Raw genomic sequence first — 27,850 nt, 5'->3', positions numbered from 1 at the left:
CTCCCAGACTCTAAAACTCCCTCCCAGGAGAAGTTAGACTGGCTCCCTCCTTGTTGTTCTTTCATCAGATGGTAAAAACTATCTTGTTCCAACAGGCTTTTGGGAACTGCTTTTAATGAAAGGGCTAGTGACATATCATTTTTACTGTAACTATTTGCTTGTTTTAAACATATTTAATACACGTATATGGTCTAATTCTATCAGTGTTTAATTGTTTTTTAATTATTATTTTTCTATGTTTTTAGTGATTCTTTTTATCTGCATGCTGCCCTGAATCCCATCAGGAGAAAAGGTGGGGTATAAATAAATACAATAATAATAATAATAACAACACAGTCAATGGTATCTCATAGATGTCATCTTAAAAGTAGGTTCCATTGAATTCAACAGAGGTTATTCCCAGGTATGTGGGTATAAAACTGTAACCTAAGTCACTATATTCATTATCATGAATAATGGACAAATAATAAAGTCAAATGGATTGATTTGGCAGAAGAGAGAGTTATGGATTGTATGCTATACGATTCAGTGTGTACTTTGCATGACACTAAGAAAGCAGAATGTTAGTTACAACCCCTTGTAGCCAGAAGCACAGAGAGAAAGATACCGACAGCAAAAGCATTAAGGCATGTTAAAATTCAAGCTTAAAAAGTGATGCCTTGCTTGTTATGCATTACAGTGATGATTCAAAAGGATGCTCACCCAGAACAACACTGTCGTTCCCGAGATGCAGAATCGTATAGCCTGGCTAGTTAAAGGCAAGTAAGGCTCCAACTCCTGAAACAGTCAAGCAAGCACAGCACATTTCACCTCCCGCAGACATATTCTTACACTGAACACTGCAGAAAGCAACCTTAACCACTGTGAGAAAGCAAACACACCCCAAGAAAATAGTTTTTACACTCCCAAGGAATGCATGATGTAGCACATTTCATCTTATGGGAGAAAGATGGAAATGGAGGAGTCCATATGTAGATGAGAAGCCAGTCATCCAGAGCTTTTAAGACTTTGCCAAATTTACAAGATGGCCAGAAGGCCATTTTTGTTTTCCTTCTCTGTGATCTTCTGAACAGAAGGGAGTAAATGCAGTTCAGTTTCCAATATGCCCAAATTACATGACAGGAAAAAATATGTATGTTTGGACTGGACTAGCTATTGCTGTTAAGTGTTGTCCTCCATTCTCTCAGGTCTTTTCATTGCTTTCCCACTTGAAGAAATGGCTCTTTCATTAGTTGCCACTCTAAGCTGCTGAGTTCACGCAGCCCTGTCTTACCCAAAACAAAATTCCAAAGTACAACAAGCTCAGTTTCCCATAGTCATGTATGCTCTTCCTCTTAACCAATTCTAATTCCTAGAATAGCAGACCAGACAATTTAAAAAGCAGTAATTAAAGAACGGAAAAGATTTCACTGTACCACCATCACCTGATACTAGTGCTACACATGTCTGCAGCTATCTAACCAGGAAGTATCCCATTAACCAGAGTTTCTCATTTCATCCAAGCCAGGAAACTAGGGTCACCACCATCAGTTTAATTGCAATGAGAAACTATGGTTAATTGGAGACTTTCTGGCTTGATTGTTGCACAACACATAGGGAGGAATGGAAGTAATTTATAACAAAGGTCAATAGTTATGTCCAGGCCTTAAGGCTAAGGTCTATGCTGCTGTAAGCCCTTTGCTGCCTCTCATCTGTGAAAGCCAGTGGGAGGAGAGCAAATATGCAGAAAGGATGACAACAGAGAACTGAGCACATTTCAAACCAGGCATTGCCTCTGGAAATGTCTGAGCTCAGTTCAAAATTGGCTTAAGATGTTCTCCAGAAAAGTGTTGTTCAACCGCACACACTCCTCCCCCATTTTGAAGTTCAGTACCATCATAAGTAATAATCTCCATGAGAGCAGATCATAACCCACTGTGATCCAACTTAAAGCTTTAAGATTGATTACAATGTTGCTAGACCTGTGGGGTAATAAAGAGGGCACAATTCTGATATAAGTCTATGGAAGTGCAAAATGACTGGTGACCAGCAAAAGTCTTAAATTAGTGTAACAATGAAATGTAGTTGTACAGTTGAAGAAAATTTTAATCTAAGCACATATTTTAGCAAATTTACTTTATCAGTGTTCTTTTCAATCTGCAGATATAATCTTTAGAGCCTTGGGTCCTTCACATTTTCATTGTCTAATGTCACACAGCAAGAACATTCAACTATAATTAGGTTAACCATTGATTTCTTTCATATCTGGACTGCTGACAGGATGTTTACAAATTTCTGTAACCTAGAACCTTGACAAATAGATAATAGAGTATTTAAAGAAGAGGGAACAAGGTTTCATCATTCTTTTTTTTAAAAAAAATGTAACTAGGAATTAAAGCAAGTGACTTGTAATGATCAAACACATATTTAAGAATGTCAACACATTTAGACTTCTCATTCTTCATGAGCTTCATGTACAAAAGGAAATATCTAAGCTAGGATAGATAATAATATGTAATATAAATTAGGATTCCTCTAACTTGTAGCTGTGCTCAGAGGATACCTTCATTTTGTCCCAAAACATTTTGCCAATCCATTGTAAAGATACTGCAAAATCATCAACTTGCTGATTCTAACTGATATGTTTTATTCCCCTTGCTTTATTTATTTTGTTTTTTACTTTCTATTTTCCTGCAGTTGAGCAGCTTTGACGGAAAGGAAGCATAGAATTTAACAAATAAATAGATACATTAATATTACTTACATCCAATGTAATCACATTAACACCAGAGAATTGTTCCTTAAAGCACCAGAGTTCCATCATAAGGATCAGGCTTAGTGAAACAGACATGTACTGCATCTGAAGTAGAACTGTAGCCATTTTGTCTGTTATTTTTCTCCTTTGGCTTAGCTGCCCAGAAACTCATGGCATGCAGACAAAAGCTTATCAGCAATTCAAACACTCAGAAGAAGCACATGCTGTAGGACCCTAGGACTGTGTTGCTCCAGAATGCAGGTGTGAAAACTGCATATTTGAATGCATCCACATCAAAAACTACCTATACTTAAAGAACAACAGTTTCAGGAAAAAGGCTAGGTAGAAGCTTTCCATGTTCAGCATTTTTGGGGGTATGGGATAGCATTCAAACATGCAACTGTTAAGCTGTATTCTGAACCAATATAGTCTCAAGGAGAGCAACATAAGCTTTTTTTCCTCAATGGTCAAACCAATTCCTAGAGAAGAACAAATCAGTTAAATTTGCCCTCTTGAGCTCCTGCCTTTCCCTACTGGAATGATATATCTTCTTCTTCTTTGGCGATCACTTGTAGCCGAGTAAGATTGTCTTCTATAAACATGGTTTTAACAATGAGTCCGTAAGTGACTGTGGATAACAGCATTTGGAGAAAGCCTGATTCTTTTCAAATCCATTTTATATCTGTCATTGGATCCCATATATTAACCCTAAGCACCAGCAGTTAATTTGCCACCTTGTTCTGAAACATTTACAGAATTATAACTTTCTGGACCCTGTCAGAACAACATGCTTGTGTTATGTTCTGGCATAATTCCTTCTTAAGCACTTAAGACATGGCATAAAAGGTAAAGGGACCCCTGACCATTAGGTCCAGTCACAAACGACTCTGGGGTTGCGGCGCTCATCTCACTTTACTGGCCGAGGGAGCCAGCATACAGCTTCCGGGTCATGTGGCCAGCATGACTAAGCCACTTCTGGTGAACCAGAGCAGTGCATGGAAACGTCGTTTACCTTCCCGCCAGAGTGGTACCTATTTATCTACTTGCACTTTGACATGCTTTCGAACTGCTAGGTTGGCAGGAGCAGGGACCGAGCAACGGGAGCTCACTCCGTCGCGGGGATTCGAACCGCGACCTTCTAATCAGCAAGCCCTAGGCTCAGTGGTTTAGACCACAGAGTCACCCGCGTCCCACAAGAGATGGCATACTTGGTCTTAAATACGCAATGGGTAACTGGAACCTATGTATCCCCCAACCTCCATGTGATTTTTGTCTTCTATTGCTCAGGTTACCTGCGTTACTGGATTCTTCCTTTTTTGAGTACATTTTGCTTCATACTCTGGCCTCAGTTGGAGTTGTTGCTGTTCCTCCTCAAAATCAACTAGATCCCATTCATATTCAAGTCGAGCTTGCCGACGCTTCCAGAACTCCAAGAAAAGTGTGACTGCAATGAATAGAGTATGGTGCAAACAAAAATAAGAATAAGAAATGTCTAGTAGCAACTGAGCAAAACCAACATTCCCAGATGATACTTTATTATCTTTGTGATGGATTTGATGTCTATACAGTACATCAGTTACATAAAAAACTACTGAAGATTCCCTGGAGAAGCCATTTCTCATTTTGATGGAATTTTTGGAGCTGTGACAAAGTTAGTCAGATTCATTACTGTCTGCATATTTTTGCACATTAAGGGTTGTACCACTCCATGGGATTTGGTGTGATTAAGAATATGGAAGCGCTGTTCAGTTCCACTGAAACCAATAGGACCCAAGTTATCTAAAACATGCTTAACTTCCTCTGGATCAAACCCAGTGAATTATTGCACATTTACATATATCATTACAGAATGATATTTATTGCATTCATACCATACTTACAGAGGCTGAGATCTAGAGTTGCTCATCCAAGAATAAAAGCAACTCCAATTCAGCAAAGGTAATATCTGCCAATTCCCCCCTTTCCCCTGCAATCCCCCATGTCACCTCCCACATAGTTCAGAGCTGAACACTTGGTGGGGGCATGTGGCGCTGTGGTCTAAACTACTGAGCCTCTTGGGTTTGCTGATTGGAAGGTCAGCAGTTTGAATCTGTGTGATGGGGTGAGCTCCTATTGCTGTGTCCCAGCTTCTGCCAACCTAGCAGTTTGAAAGCATACCAGTGCAAGCAGATAAATAGGTACCACTACAGATGGAAAGTTTTCCATTGTGCCAGAAGCGGTTTAGTCATGTTGCCACATGACCCAAGAAAGCTGTAGACAATTACCGGCTCCCTCAGCCTAAAGCGAGATGAGCGCCACACCCCATAGTCACCTTTGACTAGACTTAACCATCCAGGGGTCATGTACCTTTACCTTTTACTTTATGTTTACAGAGGGATTCATGAGGGAGTCGTGAGCTTTCCCTCTTCCCCTTTCTACCAGTAGGAGCATCCCGTGAGTGAACATTCACTCACAGGACCAAGTCATGGTCTTGTTGTCAAAAGTGCCATTGACTTGCATGCAGTAAGAGACAAACCTAAAGCTGACCCACATGGCTTGAGTGTTATTTAAGTAGATCTAACAAATATACTCACCCCAGATGCCCATAAAGATTGCAAAAAAGAGGGTAGCCACATTATCAAACAAATGGGAGTACTGGAATAAAAACACAAATTAACAATTTTACTGAAAACAACCATGGAAAAACTATTTTTTAAAAAACAGAAATTGCAGCAATGACTACAGACCTCTGAAGACTCACACGTGGAGTTCAATCTCCAGTAATCACATTTTTGATCACATAGTGGGCACATGATAATCTTTCCCCCAATTTCGGAGTCACATATTTCTTGGCTGAAGGGGACAGATAAAATATATGTTGTATTTAATTAAGCAATAGACAGCTAAATTGTGTTTTTGTGCAGATGCTGATATTTGACTTTACAAAAGGAATATAGAGAAACAGTTCCCTCTCTTTCAGTGTGCAATATTCAGCAGGGCCATACCCACAATAATGCAGTGGCACATAGTTCTACATCTGGATCATACATTTAAGCTAATGTTTCTGTACAGTGGCTCACAGGATCGCTGCACACAATGTTACAGAAGGCAAGGGGACTCAAGCTTTTCAAAGAAAAAATTGAGCCACAACAATTTGCATTGAAGTGGACAGGACAGCTGTCATCAGTCAACTGGTCATGATTCAATCTAACCAACATGACCATGTAAATTACTCTTACCTACTCATATTTTCATTCATTGTGAATGCACCATACAGGAAACAGATTAATCCAACGATAGCGGCAAAGAACAGCATCTCAGTGTAGAACCCCAGCCAGGCAAAGTAGATTCCAATCCTCTCCCCATAATACTTCCTGTGGGAAAGTAACATGGAATGGAAAGTAAGGGAATGCAAGAAACAACCAGCATCTTAAAAAGGGGGAGGAAAGGGGAGAAAAGCTTGGAAGACTAATTACAAATAAAGATACAGGGCTAGATTTGGATGACACGTTTTGAGGCAAAATTCAAAGGAATGCTACTGAGTTGACTGTAAAACAATTCTCAGAATTTCTTGTTCTTATTTGTGTCCTAATTACATGGCTAGCTAGTTTTTGCTCATGTGTTGCCCAGCAACCAGATATGATTCTCCCTCCCCTCATTTTGATTTTAAAGCTGCCTTAGACCCTGGCATGAAGCCATGGAGGTGATGATATGAACATGGCCAGTGACAGCACCTTTAACATCCACAGAACGTTGTTTAGCATAATTGGTCAAACAGCCAGTTGGGAATATGCATATAGAAGCTGAACACCAGAGAAAAGGAATCTAACAGTTCAAAGTACATCCTTTTACAGCTATACACTGACATTGTACCCTCACCTCAAACAAAATGAAGCATTTGGTGGGGGGAGGGTTGCTTGGAAAACAAATCTGATTCTAGCATAGGAGGACACTCACCGCAACCAGAAAAGAGGGCTTTATGGTGTGATGTAAAGAGAAACAATATTGACACCTGTACTGGGACAGGTCAAAAATCTCATGCAAAACATTTTTCATTCTTTCTGCTTTTGAACGTTCCAATGATGATCTTGGCACATACAGGTCTCCCAGCTATCTAGCTATATATCTTCATTTCCATTATTAGAAATTGTATCCCATTGGATACCCTCCCAAAGGAGCCCAAGGCAGCAAACAAGAAGGTACCAAAATAACACAGTAGTGGTTTTTTAAAATTAAAAAAATTTAAACAACTAAAAAACAGTTATATATCTTCAGATTCAAGGTTGCTGGAAACCATTTTTTTCAGCCATTAAATGCCTGGTTGAACAGGGATGTTTTAAGATTCCTCTAGAGTGTTGATAATGAGGGAGACCACACACCCCACCCCACCGGGGAGGACAGCCCACAAATGGAGAATGGCCAATGAGAAGGTCCTGTCATGGGTCAGCAACAACAGGGCAGCGGGAAGTGGCAGCACCACCAACAGGCTCTCTTCTGTGAATTGTAGTGATTGAGATAGTGGGCCTTGGGAAAGGTGCTCTTTTAGGCACATGGCCCCCAAGCATTTTAGGGCACTGGTACTAATACCTTGAATTAGGCCGAAGATCTCACTGGCAGCCAGTGCAACTTTCAGGATTGACAGAACATGGTCCTATCAGAATGCCCCACTCAACAATCTAGCATTCTGCGTTAGCTGCAGCTGCCTGACCAATTTCAAGGTCAGTCCCATGTAGAGCACATTGCAGCAGTCCAAGCAGGAGGTCATTAGATTGTGGACCCCTAAGGCCATTTTACAATTTTTGAGGTTTCCTTGAACTATGGAATAATCTAAAAATTAAAGTAGGTTTATATTGCAAGGCAATGCAAAAGCTGGCGCTTTCATTAAGACAAGAGTACCCAATTGCTCACCTGATAAGGTCCAAGGGCTGTTCTTTGAAAAAACGAGGAAACCTTGCCCATTCTCTGTAGAGGGTGTACCTTTCATTTTCACACTTCGGGTCATTCGCCCTCTTCCAGTACTGGCACTGTGTCAGCGTGGACAATGAAATAAAGCAGAAATAAAACAGATCAGTAAACGGCAGCATGTGTTCTGCATAATATATGTAGAAATTGGTACAATTCTATGTATATGACAGGCTGGGGGCGGGTGGCAAGAAATAGCTATTTATAGTATTAAGACCAACAACGTGGGCATTCCTTAAGAACAAGCACACTTAATCTGAAACTTGGGGACTGCATCTCTGCCAGGTCTAAATAATACATCCTTTAAAACTTAACTGACTGTGGGGCAGCAACAAGCAGGAGTAGATGGCAGGGAACGAATTACGCTGCCAGCCCTGTGACTTACCAGGAGGGAGAAGGGAAGGGGCAGTGCAACAAAGAAACTGGGATTGTGCAGATGTACTCCTCCTGCCAGCGTGTCATCAGAGCACAGACCTTCCTGCTGCCTGCCTTCCCCAACTCGCCCTGGCAAGTTGCAGTTATTCTAGTGCCAGGAACATGTTGTGCTTACTCTCCCAGCAATTAAGTCCCTAATTATTTTTCAAATTCTCAAACTATTTAGGTATAGAGGTTCAGGAGTCTTGCAATATGCAAGCCCAACTTTCAAGTCTGTTGTGTTAATATACAAAGTGCTGACCAACTTGTATTCAGGAAACCCTATATCCCATCTTGATCACTGAGATCATCAGGAGCCAGGCCCATGTTACAGAGGCCCGACTGGCCTCTACCAGAAGCCAGGCTGGTTGCAAGCACTGAAAACAGTCTTTTAGCAAAGATTCAGCAGACACCCTTGTTTTTGATGTTTCGCTTGAAGGAATCTCTACCTTGTTATGTAGGCAGGTCCATGCAACTGCTTAATTTTTTTTGAGCAATTAGGAATTAAAATGATCATTTTGTACTATTTTATATTCCATTGCATATATTGTTGCATTGTATATATTGCTGTTCTTGTTATATCACATGAACCAGCACTGTGCAAGTATTTTAATGAATACATAAAAGGCCACAATTTCCTAACATAGTTTCTAAAAACAATTATGCGCCCCATTCATATATAAACTGCTAAAAAGAAAATCCAAAAATGGGCTCCAGTGAAGCACTTGTTGTATGCCGCCAGAGGGCGCTTTGACACTAAACTTTAACCCTGCAATAACCATCCCAGTTTGACAGCACAGTTGTAATTAACCTTCTTCCCCTCCTCGCTCTTTTCCCGAGGCTTGCACAGGTGTTATGTTACGTTATGTTATGTTGTAAGCAGTTTCCCATAGCAGTAGTCACAATTACAGAGAATCACACATACTATGTCTTCCCCAGGAGGTGTCACTTAAAAACAGATAAACTGAGGTTTGGAAAACAGGGAAGGACTCTGAAATGAATGAATGAATGAATGACAAAAAAAATACCTACATCATGAAGAGGATAAGCAGCAGTATAGGTGCCATTATTCAAGAGCCGTTTGATTCCAAACTTCTTTTTCCCTTCTTCTGTTCCATATGGACACCTTGTTAAAATATAGAAAACCTAAAAGAGGGAGAGAGAAACCAACCAACCCCACAGTTTAAAATGAATATACTATGATTATCAGGTAATCTACTGGTAATTTTCCTTCGCAACTGTTCTTCACTGCAGTGCGTGGATACAAAACATTTTCCACACTCCAAAAATAGATATGTTAGTCAAATAAAATTATATTTGACCTTTAAACTAATTTATTAACCCATTACCTTTACAGACTTAAATACTTCAATATAAGGTTCCAGAACGTTGAATTGCACCTCATGTGTGCTAATGTGTCGGAAGTACTCACAATTCTGTTCCTGACAGACGGGGAGAAAAATGTATTCTCGTCTTCAATGAGGTAGAGTTCCTGCCTTTCTTTGCTGAATGGGGCTGTGAAGTAATCTGGTTCTGGGTGCATCACAATTTCAGGCAGCCTAAATGGCCAAGATATCCAATCAAAAGGGTTTTCCGCAGTACAAGGGATATCATTTTCTTTGATGGGCATTTTTATGCTCAGCACTTCAGCATATGTGATCAGAACCTCCCATGGCGCATGAATCTTCACAAAGTAAGTTTTGCCATTGTCAGATTCCTACGTAGGAAATGATAAGGTTTGAGGTTAAACAGGCAATACTTTCACATTCATACATCTATAAAGAAGCTTCACATTAAATACAGATATCATCTATGGGAGCTAGTGCCACTGCATCCACGTAGTAAGCAAAAACAAGATTACTTTGGGTGGTACTGAACTCCTGTGACCTGCCAGTGCAAAGATTTCCACATGGGTAATAAGACTTTCTCTCCTTTTTTGCACCCTCCACTATGAGCATCCTATGCCCTCACTAAATCTGCTGCAGAAGGGAACACCTGGAACAGATTTTTTTGGGGGGGTGCAGAATGAAGAGAAAGGGAGAACATTTCATTACCCATCGAGAAATCCTTCCTCTGATGAAATGACAGACTTAGTGCTACATTGGACTCTAGCATAAATATTTATTTAGCCTTTACCACCATTTTAAATCCACCATTACAAGTGTTTCTGGGCGATATACATTTCTTAAAAAACAAAATACCATAAAATATAAACATGCAAAATAAACCTTTAAAATATTTTTTAAACTTCAGACTAAAACCAGAAACAAGCCCTAAAAGGCATATTTTGAACATAATGAGAAAGTGCAGTTTAGAAAGCATGTGCTTCTATTCTATGTCAAGCCGCCCTGTTTGCTATTCATCTCATTACTCTTCTAGGTATTTGATAGCATTTTGTACATCATAGTCCAAAAGAAATACTAAGTTACATTTAAATCTCGCTGAAACCAATAGTGCTAACTTGTTCTATTAATCCCAGTGGGAGTCAATCATGACCAATCATCTACAGGCAAAATGGGAGAATAATGAAGACCAAGAAAAGCTAGTTGTGCTCATCAGAAGTGGTCCATATTCTGTCTCCATACAAAACCTTTATTTAGACCATATGCCTGAAGATTTTCTGCATTTACAGCTTAATGCTCTTCTAGCCCTTCTTTTTCCTTTATTGTAGGCCTTTAACAAACCTCCCACTGATGATAGCTGAAGGATTACAGCTTATCAACAAGATCTACAAAGAGGCTCTATTTCAATGGGGCTACACTTCTCATCTCCCGTACCCCCACACAACAAAGGATAATGGGCCCAAACAAACCCTAGGCACACCTGGAATCAGAAGATGTCATAATCAGAGCAATTCCCATACTTTGAGTTAAGAAAGTGAAATTCCTCGATCTTGAAACTACTCGCTGAGACTTCTTCTATAGAAGCATTGTTGTTGCAGCTGGACTGTGCAGTCTCCTGATCCCAGGTATGTCTTGGGCTTGACAGGCAGAGGAGCAGGGATATCACTGTAGCACCTCTCCATGTTGTTAGGCACTGCAGGGTTTTGGATGACACCTAAAGGTCACAGAACCTCTCCAGGAATGGAATGCATCACTATTTTCTGATCAGCATCTAGCACGCTGTTAACAAACAAATCTTAAACATGCTGCTGGCAGGGAGGTGAAAGATGCCGCAATTCAATAGACATTCTATTTCCTAGCAATTTCCAAGCAGAGTTCTTCATCCCCCATCTAGTTTAAGCATATGTTCAAGAAGTAAGAAGGCATAATAATGCTTCGTTACCTTCTTGTCTTCAGTTTCTAGTTCCAGGCCAGCCTTCTCTAGATTGTTCTCAAATTCTCGTCTCCGTTCCTGAAGGAAAACAAAAAACTCTTTACTTCTTATTAAAATAGTAGGTGCATTTAAATCGATAAATACCTGTTATGTGTCAAAGAAATGTTCTCAAGGGCAGCCCAATACAAAACACAGTGCAATGGTCTAAAAATGATATTACCATTCTCTTGGTGACAGTAACCACATCTTGGGTGAAAAAGAAGAGAGATCATAGCCACCTTAGTAGCCAAACTGTCAACTGGCCATGGCTGCTCCCTGGACATCCAGCAGCAGAAAAGGCATATCATTTAAAGGGATGTTTTTCTAGCTAGATGAAAATGTCCCTGCCTTAGGTGACCATTTTACATTGTTTTCTGTTTTATGGTAGGACTATAAATCACACCAACACATGTGTAAAAGGCAGTAACTAAACAAACAAAAATAATATTTATCAGCACCTATTTAGAATGACTTGAACAGTTTCCTTAACAGACTTCCTGATTTATATTGTAGACCCATCCCAAGTTCACCCTCAGGGTAACAGTTGAAGGCAGACTTCAATTTCCCATGGTACAGTTTTATGAAGATAAAAAATAGGCACCAAAGTCCAGTGATTAAAGTTAATGATTCTGAAAGAAGTTTAATATAATGAACAGATAATACATGTTATCTTAGAGAAAAGTTGTGCTAACAATGTAAAAAGAAGTTCACTTTAAGATAACAGTGCTGCTTGCTCCTAACCTTCAAATAATCAGCAAAGTGATAACATGTTTACAGTGCATGTATTATAATTCAGGGGTTCTCATGCAAGGCTTTCGCTTTGTTACGACTCTTTGGAAGGCATCACCAGTAGTTTCCCTTTCACATCTCTCAGATGTCCTACATTGTAAAGAATGTTTTGCATTTGTGATTACTGCCTACAAGATGGCACAGTCCACATTGGGGCGGGGGGGGGGGGAGAGACAGAACAGGGCCTTTTATTTTAGGCAAATGATTACTACCATTTTGGTTCTTTAGTAAAATCAACAAGCCTAGCACCAGGAAAATCCACTAGGTGGACAAACAATAAGTGAAAGTGACATGTGCAACAGTGGATAAATTCCAAACATTTGCCTGTTTCTAATTTGTTGCCAAAGTTTGTGTTATTTTGATCCAGGTAAGTCAACACCAGAAATACCAAAAACAACTAGTGTTTTTTTTTGGTTAGATTGCAAAATTTCCACAATAGGGGAAAGGGGAAGGTTTACTAAGGGGGAAAATAAGACCAAAATTCATATTCTGAACATGAACTTCTCCCTGTACTATAGACAAAACATAACAGTGCAAGTTATTCAAAGAATAACTTTCACATGAGGGATATTTCTCTGGAGTTGTTTGCCTGTGAGAATCAAGAAACTTGATGCACCACTTTTCAAGCCTGTTTTCTGATGTAGCAATTTTTGTGCAATCCATTATTCTTCATGTGAAACTTAGGGAGATGTATTTCAGAACTGCACATGTAAATTGGCCCAACTTCTATAGCATATTTACCCAAATAAATATGCTTAGGCATGCACTAGAGCGTGTTGGCATGCAGCACTGAACCAACTCTTTCTATTAGACAGCATTTCAGCTTCTCATTGATTCATTTTAAGGTTCTGCTGAAAATGGAAATGATTTTTAAAAGTTTTCTTTGTATGAAAAATTAAGTGCTCCACTAGCATATGTCTGCAAAACAAAGCAAGCATACAGACTTCCAGACTGTGCAGCTCTCAGATGTTTTCCCAAGAATGCTTCTATTCTTAGCCCACAGAACATTGCCAAGTCACTGTGCTGTAGAAAGAGCAATGCATGAGATTTCCTAGCAGTTACTGTACAGTATGACACTGCATGCATTTTTTTTTCAATCCTTAACAAAGTGTCAAGCCCAAATCCATTATAAAAGAAAAATAAAATAAAAATCCATGGTTAGAGTTCACTGCTTAAAAGGAAGACGTTGCTAAGTAAACCTTTACGTCTGACAACGCCTCCAGCTTTGCTTCTCCCAATGACATATAATTGGACTGAATGTATTCAGGCAGTGGGCAGATGTTAAAAACTAAGATCTCTATTAAGATTAGTCAATCTTCTAGTTTATTTCCATAGAGTAACCCTCACAGATATTCCAGATGATCTTCAGTCAGAGTTTTTAATGCAGCAAAAAGAAAATCACTTGCTACAGTTCCATGGTTTGGGGTTTTTAAACCAACAAGAAGTCAAGCTGGGGTCGACACAAACTGGGACAGGAAAGCAGTCTCTCCATAATTTTTTCTTTGAGAACTAGTCTGCCATCAGCAATGGCCTTGATGCTGTACTAAACTCTCCATTCTTCAGAAAGGAAGGCCTCACACAGTCTCAAAAAGAAAGGAACACAATAAACAACTCCCCAAGGAAAAAGACAGTGAAACTTGAGCAGTGTTGCAAAAGCCCAGTCTTGCTGTCTGAATGCAACTGAAAGATTTAACTATGGATCTGCAAACTACCGTATTTTTGCTCCATAAGATGCACTTTTTTCCCTCTTAAAATCTAAGGGGAAATGTCTGTGTCTTATGGAGCAAATGTGTGGTCCCTGGGGCTGGGGGGGGGGGCCTGGGCTTCCCTTGCCAGTCCCGACAAGCTCTGGGAGAAGCGGGAAGGCTGCGCGCAGCCTTCCCGCTGCTCCCCGGGGCTGGCGGGGAGGGAAGCTTGGCTTTCCCCACCGCCAGCTCCACAAGCTTCAGGACGCTTCCTGAGGCTTCGGGATGCCTTCTGCTGAAGCCTGGAGAGTGAGAGGGGTCGGTGCGCACTCTCACTCTCCAGGCTTCAAAGAAAAGAAGCGCTCCGGAGGCTTCGGGTTCCTTTCACTGAAGGTTAGGTGTCCCTTCAGCTAAGGCGCAGCACCCCTTCAGCTAAGCGGGAGGAGAAATGAAAGGGTCTCCATTTCTCTTGCCACTTCACTGAAGGGGCGCTGCGCAGAGAGGGGGAGATTATTTTTTTCTTGTTCTCCCCCTCTAAAACAAGGTGCGTCCTATAGAGTGCAAAATACGGTATCTTGGGTGCATAGGCCTCATGTACAAATGGTTCCTACCAGAGGTGAGACCACAGGATGATCTCTTTTTTAAGGGTTACGTACAGAATATGTGTATGTTATCTATGCATTTTTTATTGAGTAATTCTATGCAGTAAAGGTTCTAATTAGCAAACTTAAGGATAACATGCCATGTATTATCTCGTCTCTTTACATTGCATTCTGAAAGCCATGGAATAATTGAGATGCAAAAATAATATGGCATATGTAGTTCTTTAAAAACACACCCAACCATCCTATAATAGAACAGTTATCATCAAATTGCACAAGAACAGAAATATGACAGTGCTCAGTCTGTGTCATTAGTGATATGCTACACTGGATAAGGGCATCCAAATTACTCATAATCTAATCTTCAAATGCCATCAGAAAACATGCAGAAGAAGCCAATATAAAAAAGCAAAGGCAACCTAAAAAGCCAAAAACTTTCTAGTGCTGCATATTACAATGAGACTTAAGGTCATGTAAGCAAACCCCAGGAAACTGCCAAATGATTCAGTGAATGATCCAGTTATTCAGTCAGTGGAGCCTGCAAGTCTTCTGCATAATTGCCTAAGATCATACAGATGTGTATGTTGAGCAACAGCTATTAGTCACATTGTGGGATTCATATATTGCTCACCTGATTCTACATAAGCCAGGGTCATAGCCAACTCAGTTTAAACTCACTGAAATTAATGGACATGACTAATTTAGGCCCATTAATTTCAATAATTAGAACGCAGTTGGATATAACCCCCTGGTCTCCAAGGGAAAATAGTATTATCAGTACAGGATGGTAGCTGGGATCTCTGAACAAAAAAAATTCCTTCCAGTAGCACCTTAAAGACCAACTAAGTTAGTTCTTGGTATGAGCTTCTGAAGATACACTTCTGAAGAAGTGTGCATGCACACGAAAGCTCATACCAAGAACTAACTTAGTTGGTCTTTAAGGTGCTACTGGAAGGAAATTTTTTTGTTTTGACTATGGCAGACCAACACGGCTACCTATCTGTAACTGGGATCTCTGAAGTACTGTTGTCCCAAGAAAATCATGTAGGGTTACACCACCAGAAAAGAGCCCTGACCAGGAAACCAATTTAGTGTACAATCCCCTCTATTCATTGCCAAGTGATTGATTAGCAATAGGCAAAGCTGTCTCTGCTTTCTCTGTAGTGAAGAGGTAGCCAGTGTTGAACCCTATAAATGTTGTTGATAACTGCATGGCCAAGGGTGAGGAATGAAAGAAACTGTATAGTCGTAGCATCCGGAGAGCTCCACATTGGCTATCCCTGCTGTTGTGTATAACAGCTATATGGAACAAGATGTAGTACAAAGTACCGAGGACAAAGTTCCCACCCCATCTTAGAAGATAAGATTATTTCTATGCTTTTGTGGATAAGGAAATCTAAATTGCTTACAGCCTGGTTCTCAAACTACTCTGGCAGCATTGCGAGTCACTAGATGGGTAAACAAAAAACATTTGCTGAAATGCTGTTGTTTATGATTAGTGTATTGGACCCCTGAAAATATATAGTATTTTATGTAAGCTATGCAACAACATACCATATGTTTCCAATACATTTGGAAATAAATTGTTTTGAATATAAACGCAAGTCACATTGAGATGGAGGTCTATTTAATTTTTTCCTAACAGAGTTTCAGGGCTCCATGACCTTGAGTTTTCTTGCAAAAAGTCAGTGTCTAAGCATACATTCCTCTCCTACATTGAGAGAGGAATCTAACATTGCAGTGAGGCAATCCTTCTGTCAGGTCAAGCATTTTGGCTTGCCAAACAAAACGATTCCCCCTCTTCTCCCCACACATGCTGTTTCAGTGTTTCTCCCAAAATCCCCCAGAACCAATTTCAGGGGGCACGCGGAAAAGGGAGGGGCTGTTGCACAAGTGAATGTCCTTGCACTGGGCTTCTGCTGATAGGATTCATGAGTTGAATCCCTCCCAGAGACTTTTCTACCAGACTTTTCTACCACACAAAATAGTGCTCAGACCTGCAGTCAAAATGGTGCTATCGTCATCAGAGAAAAGAAGCTGCTGCTCCCCACCTTTTCTTTTAGGATAACCACACGATTGCTGCAGCTCAACTGGCACCACTCAGCACATCTATACTTTAAAAGCTATATTATGATTATTTAGAAGATATATACAGGCATTAACAGAACTTTACACAGATAATATTACAGTGGTGCCTCGCAAGACGAAATTAATCCGTTCCGTGAGGCTCTTCATATAGCGGTTTTTTTATCTTGCGAAGCAAGCCCATTGACAGCTTAGCGGATTAGCGCTACAGCTGTCAAGCGGCTTCCAGCGATCAGCTGTTAAGCGGCTTATCAGCAGAACAGCTGATAAGTGGCTTAGCGGCTTAAGAAAAGGGTGAAAAAAGCGAAAAAAACCCGCGGGGGGGATGCAAGATTTTTTTCGTCTTGCGAAGCAACCCCATAGGGGAATTCGTTTTGCGAAGCGCCTCCAAAATGGAAAACCCTTTCATCTAGCGGGTTTTTCGTCTTGCGAGGCGTTCGTCTTGCGGGGCACCACTGTAAATGTATAGAGCAGAATCATTAACAGTGAAGAATGCAATACTTAGAATGGCATCCTGACACTTCTGAAGAAGTAGGTGCCAACTTAGAACAGAAATTAAGACAGAACTACATCATGCCTCAGTAAATTGCTTGGAGCTGTTATTTTCTGGTCATACAAGAGGCAAAAACAGGAAGCAACCATTTGTTTCCTAATGTCATAAAATGTCAGAAAATGTCATAAAAGAAACTTACCACTTTTTTTTCTCCTTCTATTTTTGGATCATCTACATATGCAAGTACGAAGTCTATTCGCCGGACACCATCCCTGAAGAAAACAGAGTCCTTGCTTTGATGGCGTTTATCAATCTATATAGAAAATAATGTACACTATTAATATTTGTGGCTGCTTATAAACATAGCAGAAAACCACACATCTTCCAGTTTGTTTCAAGCACTCAGTCTCCTATTTCTGAAAGAAGTATGAGATTTATGAAATAACTTGAGGGAAATGCTTCATAATTCATGGATGTAGTGTGTGTGTTTGTTTGTGTGTGTGTGTGTGTGTGTGTGTGTGTGTGTACTCTTTACATTTTCTCGCATTTGCCCTCTTCTATTAATCACTAATTTCCAGACAGTCACTCACACTACTGACCCCTCTCCATGCATGAACAAGTTCACACACTCCCATACATCACAGATGTTTTCAAGTCACACATTTGACTGAATGAAATATATGAAAAAGAACATCTGAAGCTCATTGCACATAAATGTTATTCACCTGCCATACATCAGACATGTTAAATGCAACATACAATGACAAAAGACAACAATCTTTAAATTCTTTTTACATTTTGTCTAAATGTCTGCTTTTAGAAGCAATTGCAAACATTGAAAAGGTTATTTTAGTCCTAGCATAATTTTGTACAGTAAAATAATAATACTCTGCTGTTAAAACAACACACTTGCAATATGTGAAAGCAGGAAGCACAGCAGTGGTTCTGAAAGTAAAGAAAATCTGTCATTGTTTTTTAAATAAATATTTAAGAAGGCAACAGACACTTAGCAACAAAATCTAGTTGACTTTGGATTCTGCAGTAACAAATGTGGGAACAAATTTGATACATAAGTAATGTTATAGAGGTACTTGCTTCCATAAAGACTCCATAAATCTGGGAGAGGTATCTTTTCCAGCTAGTTTTAATTTTATTTTATGCACTTAGATTACTATTAATCGCATAGCTGTAAAGTGAGTTTCCTTCCGATTTGCTTCATAATTGGCTTGACTATTCTGAATTTCATTAGTGAAGTCTCAGGGCTTGCCCAAGAATTCTCCAACAAAACTTGGAAAGACCAAGTCAAGGAAAACTCCCTGTCAGTAGCCTTCTATTGCCAACCCTCCAGTACTGTGTCTCCCTCCGCTTTCCAAATTTACTGTGCCAGGGAATAGTGAGGGGAAACAGTTGGCGATTATATACCCTGGACAGCAGTGGGTGCCTTAAGCTAGAGGCTTCCTTTACTGCAAGGCCTTCTTAAAGCTATCTCATTACCAGAGTAAATTTGAGAATTTTTTTTGCACCAAGTCAAGTCCCTTATGAGTTAGGCTAAACTTCAGTAGGGACCTTGGATGGCATTGCAGGCAAAAAAATATTTTTATTTAACCAGACATTGCCCTTCTGAGTCATTCTTCTCGGCTGCTCTGTGTTTTAGATTGAATTATGTTTTTAACTGGCTTCCGCTGTTTGGGTTTCTTATCTGATTTTACTGTACTATTGTTTATGGTGTGTGCAGTCAAGCCAATTGTTTTGTGGACTTTACTGCTATCTGCCTTTGTAATTTTTTTATGGATAGGTGGAGAACAAATGCAACAAACAATAAATCCTAAGTTTACCTTTCTGAATTCCACTAGACTTGGTGCCATCAGTAGTAGCAGCAGCAACCATATATAGAAATTTAGGCTATATGTAATGCCAAATGCTTTGCGGCACTGGTTTTATTCATTCTCACAATTATGCAAGGTAGCTCTTCATTTTCATTCCACTATGAAGCCCATATTATTATTTATTCTGCTAGCTGAATGTTGGGTGTGTGTGTGACACAGAGTTTCAAGTGTCATTTGCACCTTTTCATAATTTTGCTACAATGTCATATGTTGCTTTTATCACACTGTTGAACTGACTCTTAATTATGCTTTTTGTTCCATGTTATCTTATGGGATATCCCTGAGCGCTTTATTTCTGTGTGGAAAGCAGACTCATAAATCACAACAGCTGCTATGCAAATGTTCATCTAATGCATGGTGGTTGGGTGTTTGAAGGAAATTTGGTCCAATACAGCAATTGCAGTTTCTCCCAACATATGCATGCAAAACAGAGCTTAATTTAATCTACAATTAGGTTTGTATTCAGTACCTTGCAGTTGGTACTCAGTACCTTGCAATGATTAGAATGAGTCTCTAGTAATATCAAGTTCACCCTAATACAAAGTTTTTCAATGCTGAAGAAACCCCATCAGAAATTAAATATCATATAATGTCCAATTGTCAAATAATTGGATAAGGTTTGCAGTCATGTAGGCAGAGCTTTGATGCTGTCATCAAGTTTAACATGAAATTATGTTAGGGTGGCTGTGGGTTTGTTTTGTTTTAAGAAACAAGCTAAAAATCACTGATCATTATTGGGGGGTTTTCTGGTCTAAATTATGTTCTTGTTTATATTATGCAAACAACTATTCTTAATTTAAAGACTATTGAGGCTACAAATTTAATTCCCAATTAACCAGAGACATCACATAGTGAAGCTTGTTATCACTGCAGCCATCCAAGCTATTAGCAGTATCAGCTCTCTATGGTTTACCCTGAGACGTTGCTTCAGGAACAGATTGTATCTCCTTCCAGCCTTCTGGAACAACCAACAGGGAATTAGCATGTCACCACACTATTTTTAAAAAAACCTAAATCTACAATTGCGTAAAGTCAGGAACAAGACTCATTTTTCCAGATCAGAAAGTTATGGCTGCAGTAATAAAACCTGCCATAATAAAGAATACTTATTTCAAAGACAATATATGCTTACAAAGACCTTAAGTTCTAATATGTATATCATACATTCAAGATATCATTTTTGGAGATCTGGTTCTTAAATTCTCTATGACACATTCACAACAAGAAAACAATGTGCTCCAAGAGACACCCATGGACAAATACAGACTGAGCATTTTGCATTCAATTCCTGTTATCGCAAGAGCTGGAAGTTTACAATCAAGGTAATTTGATGTCAGGAAGCTATAGCTATACCTGCAGACATCCCAAGTTGCATTTATGTGTCCACACTGAAATATATGTGATGAAAGGGAATTGAACTTGCCCATTGTATGACTAGTCTGTCCACATACATAAAAAAGAAAAAAAGGTAAAGGACCCCTGGATGGTTAAGTCCAGTCAAAGATGACTATGGGGTTGTGGTGTTCATCTCGCTTTCAGGCAGAGGGAGCAGGCGTTTGTCCACAGACAGCTTTCCAGGTCATGTGGCCAGCATGACTAAACCATTCCTGGCACAACAGAACACCTTGATGGAAACTAGAGCACATGGAAACGCCATTTACCTTCCTGCCACAGTGGTACCTATTTATCTATTTTCACTGGCATGCTTTCAAACTACTAGCTTGGCAGAAGCTGGGATAGAGCAACGGGTATTCACCCCATCGTAGGGATTTGAACTGCTGACCTTCTGATTGGCAAGCCCAAGAGGCTCAGTGGTTTAGACCATAGTGCCACCCACGTCCCTTTCTGTCCACATAGCAGTAAAGGAGAACTTTCAGAGCTATGTAGTGGGCACTGCAGTTATTGCTATCAGAAGTAATTTTCGAAGGAAAAGGAGGCATTCCATGCAGGGGCGAGAGTTTTCTCTGAGGCAGTTTCCCATGCTTCTAGTTACATGCTCCAAAGCAAAATTGGAAGAATGGATATGCCCTCCAGTTCATAAAGCTAAGAACAGATAAAAGCCTCACATTTTATTTCTGTCCTGAGGCTTTTACCACAATATGATTAAAACCAGTTTCAGTGCCCTCTTATTTAAAAAGTCAAAGCAAGATCCAAGTTGTCTGTATCCTAACAGCTAAGTAGGTTGTGTACAAGCTTTTAGCACTTCATTCCCTAAAGGTAGCTGCTAACTCCAAAACAAATAAGAGGTCAGCCACCAGTAACATAGCTAATAAAAGCAAATTTTGGTTACAGCCTCCACTACCAAATTATATTAACAGAAGAGTTATTGGTGTTTCTTTTTTTAAATAATACTTGTTTATACATTTATTATATCAGATGACTACTGTAAGAATTATTTGCTGCATATGCCACTGGTTCCCAAACCCTTTCCCCTGTGGACAACTTTAAAATTACTGAAGTCTTGGCAGACCATTTATTGATTTTTCTGCCTGTTGTAGCAATCGTGATGCACTGTGCTAGATGCTGGATGATTTTTAATTGCTTTTTTATTGCTTCATTTATTTCTTATCATGTATTTTATTGCATTACAGGTTGCATGCCATAAATTTCAAATTGTAATACAATAAAATACATAAAAAAGCAATAAAAGACAATTAAAAATAAATATGAGTGTTTGATGCAGACATGCTGTGGATCACCTAGATAAAGCTCATGGAGCACTAGGGTCCACAGACCACAGTTTGGCAATCTGCACATGTACAGTACAACAAATCACTTCAGAAATAAAATCGGTGCACAAAAAGGAGATGATGTTCATGATCCATATGCACTGTATTGTAAGATAACCAAGATATCACCGAAATCTGCTAACATGATTCTGGGATGGAAGTGTGAGCGATCAACTGACCAGAAATACCAAGGAAGAATATATGGTCATAAAAAGCAGTAAAAAGTCACAGCGATATTTTTCCAGATCTTTAAATTCACAACACATTGTGTTGGAGTTATATTTCACAATTACAAACTTTATATTGCTTAATTGTACAAAATATTATATAACATATTAATTAAAACCTGTGGGTTTTTTTTTTTTTTTTTAAAAAAACATAGTTTAGGGGTACTCTCATTTTCCTATACATATTGAAATACTGCCCCTCAATGAGGCCAAACTTAGATTCACAAAATGTTTAGGGGTATGCGTACCCCAGCGTCCCACTAGGGAAAAAAGCACTGATTAAAACCATAAAAAAGACAAACATTCATGGAAGTTATTAGGTAAGGAAAAAAAACTAAAATAGGCCTACTTCACTTAAGCACATAAAATAAATAAATGTAAATCCAGAGTTACAACTTTCTCTTGGCTCAGAATACAAGGAGCAGTACAGTAAATAATGATAAAGATCCATTCATCGGGCACCACAAACCGGATAGATAAATAAATGGAAAAGTAACACCAGTATTAGTAACACCAATACACAATGATAGTAAGAAGTCAGCGGCTACCTCATATAATTTCGTCTGTGAAGCTAAGGATATCTAGGTGTACCTGAAAGGCAGACTGCCTCAACTCCATTCAAAATTCATTGGATTAAAAGCGAGATACCATGTTAAGAATGTTAACAGATACCATTTTTATCCTGCTTTCACTAGCTGCATATTGTTACAGTAATTAATAAAGCAAAGCATTACACTTTCTTGGACTTCATTTTTCAAACTGATCCATTAGGGACTCCCCACTGCCCAACATTTATGCTTGCTTCAGTACAAGACGAGGGGGTGTTGAAAGTCCATTTATTCAGAAGGGGCATGCAGACTCCCACTGACAGATGAATGAGCAAGGTGGTAGAAAATAAACCCAAAGTCCTGTTAAAACAGCAGAAAAGATCCAAACACATAATAGCAACTCATTCCACAGCAAACCCAAGGAATTAAAAAAAAAAAACTTTCCAGTTTTCAGCATTGTGTGGAAATTTTATGCAATTTGTCACTTCATATTTGGTGTACTCTCTGTCCTTGATACCACTGTCCATTTTAATGATTAAAATGAATGCCAGCAAACTGAGAACACTAGGCAATTAAAGAGACAAGAATTGTTTAATTTTTGGATGGACAGAGACTCCATATCTAAAGTGTAATCGCTTATTCTAAAGTGTCATTCCAGAAACAAACAAACAAACAAAAATCCTTCCAGTAGCACCTTAAAGACCAACTAAGTCAGTTCTTGGTATGAGCTTTCGTGTGCATGCACACTTCTTCAGATACACTGAAACAGAAGTTTCCAGACCCTTCTATATAGTGAGAAGGTGGGGAGGGGTATTACTCAGAAGGGTGGTGGGAATGGGTGGTTGGCAGATAGCTGTGATGAGCCTGTTGACGACTCTTAACGACTGCAATAGGTCTTACAGGAAAAAGCAAGGGGTGAGAAGGTGAAAAATGGCTTTGTCATGTATAATGAGATAAGAATCCAAGGTCTTTGTTCAGGCCAGGTTTCTCCATGGTTTTAAGTTTGGTGATAAGTTGTAATTCAGCAGCTTCTCTTTCCAGTCTATTTCTGAAAAAAATAGACAGACCAACACGGCTACCTATCTGTATTCCAGAAACAGACATTACCCTTATTTCTGAAATCTTGATACTGTAACTCAAGAAAGAAAATCAAGGATCACCATTGCATTTGCAGAATGGCTTCTGTTCTACTAGAGGTGTCTACTAATATAAGAGAAAGGGGGATCATTGTTGCTGATTTCTCATGCAGTCTCCCATTTTACCTTCCACACTGTTCTGGAGAGTCTATTGCACAGATTGTTGAAGGGATATCCAAAATATCTTAAGAAAACTGGAAAATATTTTTTTTTTGCTGTTGTTGCATTTTGACATACAGTGAGAGACAGCACTATTCATGCAGGGATGCATAACCACTGCCACTGATTGCTGCTTACCGCTTGAAGATCAGAGATGAGTAATGTAGTCTCAGTGGTACTTAGGCCCTGCCAGTGGCATCATGAGAAAAATATAATGGGATTAGTGTAGATGCAAAAGCTGCAGGGTGCTTAAAACAAAAAACAAAAAACCCAGCAGTAACCATGAAGCCTTGCAGGGTTTGTATGTGTTTTTAAAGCTGCAGTGAGTAATTTCCAGTTTAATTCTCAAGGAAACAATAGACTGCCATAGCCACCTGTCAGCTTTATTTCCTGTGAGGAAATAAAGTGAGGAAACTTAAACCACAGTAATTTATGTTTTACATGGTTATTATCTTCCTGTTTGCGAACAGGAATAAAAGTTTCTATCTAATAATATTTTGGCTATTCTGTTGTAAAAAAATAAAAATAGAAAAAGGCTATGGTTTTGATAAGAGTTTTATACCACATTTGGAAAAGATGGGGAAAGGAAGCTTTCTTTATATTTTTATCATAATAAATTTCCTGTTGGTCACTAAAAGCTTTTGGAAATTTCTATAATCTAGCGGTCTCTTGAATACAATCAAATCTACTATGTAAATCAGAGGTTTGCTGTATACCTCAAGAAGGGAGTAAATTTGGTATGAAAAATGATCTAATGTTTTATGTAATAACAAACAAATGCTTAGGACAAGGTTTTCCAACAGTGATCTCAAAACATGAGTTTAAACTGGCAGTCGAGCGGGGTATATAGTGGTGATGCATAAAGATATATAAAGACAAATGTTTGATGCGTTAGTTTCAAATACAGGTAGGGAATATGAAACAAGATGTGCAAATTTCTCTAGGTTAATTTCAGTCCAGTGCATATGAGTGCATGAGTAAGTTACAGTATTAGACAATAAAAGCCAGGTGGTGATATTCATCCACAAATTAAACTGGATTCAAGTTTGTCACTGAGCATCTAGCACAAAAATTCAAAGAAGTGATCACCTTTGTATTTAAATTAGATAAAGATGTACAACAGAATATATTGGACAGTAACTGTTGCAGCAAGCAAAGTGGATAAGGTATTTATTATGTGAAGGTATGGCAGCCAAGCAGAACTAATTTTAGGCTAACATTCATCACAATAAATATTACTTGAAATGCATACTCATAAAACATTTTGGTAATAGCTTATCCATAACTCATCTTGTATACTATGCATTGCATGTAAATTATTGTAAAGAAATCAGAATTTAAAATGCTGAAAAAACTTAATTGAAGTTGCAAATATCTGCCCTTTTATTATTAAGCTACCATATTTATCATATGTGTAGCCTCGATGCAGCTACTGAATTTACATTGCTTTGCAACCAGAAGCCAAAAAATACAATTTTAGTATCAGATTTACACACAGGCTTTACCCAATAAAGCAAAAATACATTTGCCTTGAAATATAATTGCAAAAGTGAGCAGAATCATATTGCCCTCCCCATTCCTCTACAGTGCGTCTTGAACTTGCATCTCATTTTCTAGCTCTATGCCCTATGGCATTGGGCATTATTGCTGTCAATATGTGGCTATTATGTTTAAAAATAAACAGTACCTGTGCACAGTTTACGGTACAAAGGAAAATAAACTTCTATGTGCAGGGATACACACACTGGCCTCTTCGTGCTTGTTCAATGGTGGTTCACACACTGGAAGATGCTGTGACATCATTATATCTGGCAGGTGTGTATTTTGTGAGAGAACAGAGATTGACTCCTCCTACATCTGGTTAACATGGGGACATCTCTGCAACCTCATCCTCAAATCCACACCATTGCCTCACTCCACTGCCATGGACGATGGGGTGTGGTAGTTGCTGTTACTCTATTTTGGAGCAGAGTGTTTTTCTGGGATGGTGAGTCTAGAATATGGCAGATGTTGTACCAGTGTAGTGAAAGCACAGCTCTTCTCCTGGTGTATGGGAATAAAGGATTGTTCTTCCCACATAGTACCGGTATATGCCCTCAAATACTACCATGTGTTTAAACGCATTAAACTTATGATAGGTATGTGATTCGCAACCTGGACAATTTCACTAAAGTAATGAAGAGAATATATATTTACAAGAGCAAGTACATACAGTATCCAAAGTATACAACAAGTGGGCTACCAATATCAAATCAAGACTTACTAATAATCAGCCTAAAGTAGTAAATAAATAAATAAATAAAGCACTAAATATATATAAAATAAATACAGTTTGAGTTGGGTTGTTAAAAAAACACTTTACATTAAGATATAGGAAGCTGCCTTGAACTAGGTTAGACTATTCTTCCAGCTATGCAAAGAAATGGACAACATTAACTATGATGAGAACTGTGAATTAATACTTTTATTATTATATCATATGAGAATACAAACACAAGGCATAGATGGCTTTCTCATATCTAAATCACATAAAATTATTTGATTTCATGTAGCATTCATCAGCTTAATCATCTAACCAATTCACACATGTAACCAGGCTTCTATATGCAGTTTCCTAGATTAGGGAGCACTTGCACAATTCTGCTGCGCAATGGAATTTAGGGTGGACAAACTTTCCTGGCTCCATTTTGCTTGTCTTCTGTAGACTGGCAAGGCCCTGCATTCCACTCTTTTTGTCTTCCAATTTCCCCTGAGAATTCTATAATTGATTCCTTAGAAGCCAATTTCTAAATATTAAGGTGTATGCCTTCCCTGAGAGATTACTGGCAATCTAATGAGGTTTTCACTTACCCACAGTAATACTTCCCTTTCAGTATCAAAAATCACATTTTATAAAATGAACTGTGCCCACAGTTAAACCTTACCTCAGAGTTGCAAGGCAGTTCTGAATCTGTGTTTGATAAATTTTCAAATAAAGGTCCATTGCTTTCTTCTCCTAAAGAATACAGGAATAAAAGTCACATTTACCTCAAATGTATGCTTCCCTAAATAATAATAATAATTCATGTTTGAAGTTAAAAGAAATATTTACAGCCCAATCTTAAATATGCTTTCTCAGAGCTAAGACTTTCTGAGTTTAATGAGGCTTACTCTTTCTGTTCACATGTACTAACCAATAGGTGCCCTTGGCAGTCACATAACAACACAGACAATTCTGGCAGTGTAGCCATGCTTGCAATTCTGGGATATTGATTTCATATTTTAGTAGCTACATCCTGAGAGGCAGGATGCACATGATGCACAATAAGTAGCGCATCATGTACAGCAAAGGGAGGACAAGCGTGTTTCGCATCATAGGAAGCTGCCTTCTACTGAGTTATTGGTCAGCTAGCTGATTTGTGATGGCTCTCCACCCCTGCCTGGAGATGTCAGGGACCTTCCACACATAAAGCATGTGTTCTGCTAAAGTCACAGCCCTTCGTCACATCTGTGCAAACATACTGAATTGAGGCAAAAGTTAGGACAAAGGTAGGGGAGTGGGGGAGAGGGTGGGGGAAGGTGGGCGAGGAAGGGCTTGGCCTCCTCCATCCCTTCAAGATGGGGGGAGCTCAGCCCCATCCCAAAAGACACTGGGGGAGGGGGGCTGCAGGCACCTCAGCCCTACAGAGTTGGCACCTATGTGTACCAGCAACTCTGTTTGACACTCCACATAATCCACGAAAGTTTATTCCATAATAAATGGGTCAGTCTTTGCGGTGCCACAATTTTTTTTATTTTTATTTTTTTGCTGTTTTTGCTGCAACAGACTAACATGTCAACCATCTCTAAATGCATTGTTGTGCTTGTTCTGTAGCCATTTCCTGAAAATGCAACTGGCCTTTCATTGTTAAAGAATCAATGAAGAATACTTTTTTGTGCTTCTCCAAGCAGTGGAATCTTGTCTTTTGTACACTGAAAGAAGTATGAACCTTCAAGCAAAGAGTATCCTGTATTTTGGCCACACTTTTACCCTACATAGAGTTTCTACCTCTGAATCACTACATGAAGAAAAGCCACAACATGCATCCTAATACCGTAACTAACAGCAATGCAGGAATTCACATGAAG

At 39.1% G+C, this 27,850-nt stretch overlaps 1 protein-coding gene and 1 long non-coding RNA gene across 12 annotated transcripts in view; one reads left to right on the top strand and one right to left on the bottom strand.

Annotated features, from left to right (window-relative positions):
• LOC310851363 overlaps window positions 1–5,045 on the top strand; it is a 690,313-nt gene extending 685,268 nt beyond the window's left edge. The window contains exon 3 of the long non-coding RNA XR_014567725.1: window positions 5,018–5,045. This is a non-coding gene — a long non-coding RNA (uncharacterized lncRNA). The remainder of the gene's footprint in view (window positions 1–5,017) is intronic.
• Window positions 1–27,850, bottom strand: part of ANO5 (anoctamin 5) — a 68,982-nt gene that overhangs the window by 23,358 nt on the left and 17,774 nt on the right. Inside the window, exons 2-14 of one of the 11 annotated variants that reach the window (XM_083749984.1) lie at window positions 26,668–26,738; window positions 23,882–23,929; window positions 19,858–19,902; window positions 17,258–17,371; window positions 11,375–11,443; window positions 9,522–9,806; window positions 9,122–9,235; window positions 7,622–7,737; window positions 5,953–6,087; window positions 5,461–5,566; window positions 5,308–5,368; window positions 4,027–4,178; window positions 1,274–1,351 (exon numbers count right to left, since the gene is read on the bottom strand). In XM_083749984.1, the coding sequence (XP_083606110.1) occupies window positions 1,274–1,351; window positions 4,027–4,178; window positions 5,308–5,368; window positions 5,461–5,566; window positions 5,953–6,087; window positions 7,622–7,737; window positions 9,122–9,235; window positions 9,522–9,806; window positions 11,375–11,443; window positions 17,258–17,371; window positions 19,858–19,902; window positions 23,882–23,929; window positions 26,668–26,738 (1,394 nt within the window). Of the gene's footprint in view, window positions 1–702; window positions 778–1,273; window positions 1,352–4,026; window positions 4,179–5,307; window positions 5,369–5,460; window positions 5,567–5,952; window positions 6,088–7,621; window positions 7,738–9,121; window positions 9,236–9,521; window positions 9,807–11,374; window positions 11,444–17,257; window positions 17,372–19,857; window positions 19,903–23,881; window positions 23,930–26,667; window positions 26,739–27,850 lie in introns of all 11 variants that reach the window. The other 10 variants (XM_083749987.1, XM_083749988.1, XM_083749992.1 and 7 more) reach the window with 10 other exon arrangements.

Source organism: Podarcis gaigeae, assembly GCF_964106915.1.
Source record: "Podarcis gaigeae genome assembly, chromosome: 1".
Lineage (NCBI taxonomy): Eukaryota > Metazoa > Chordata > Lepidosauria > Squamata > Lacertidae > Podarcis > Podarcis gaigeae.
This window is presented reverse-complemented; position numbering and strand designations above follow the sequence as displayed.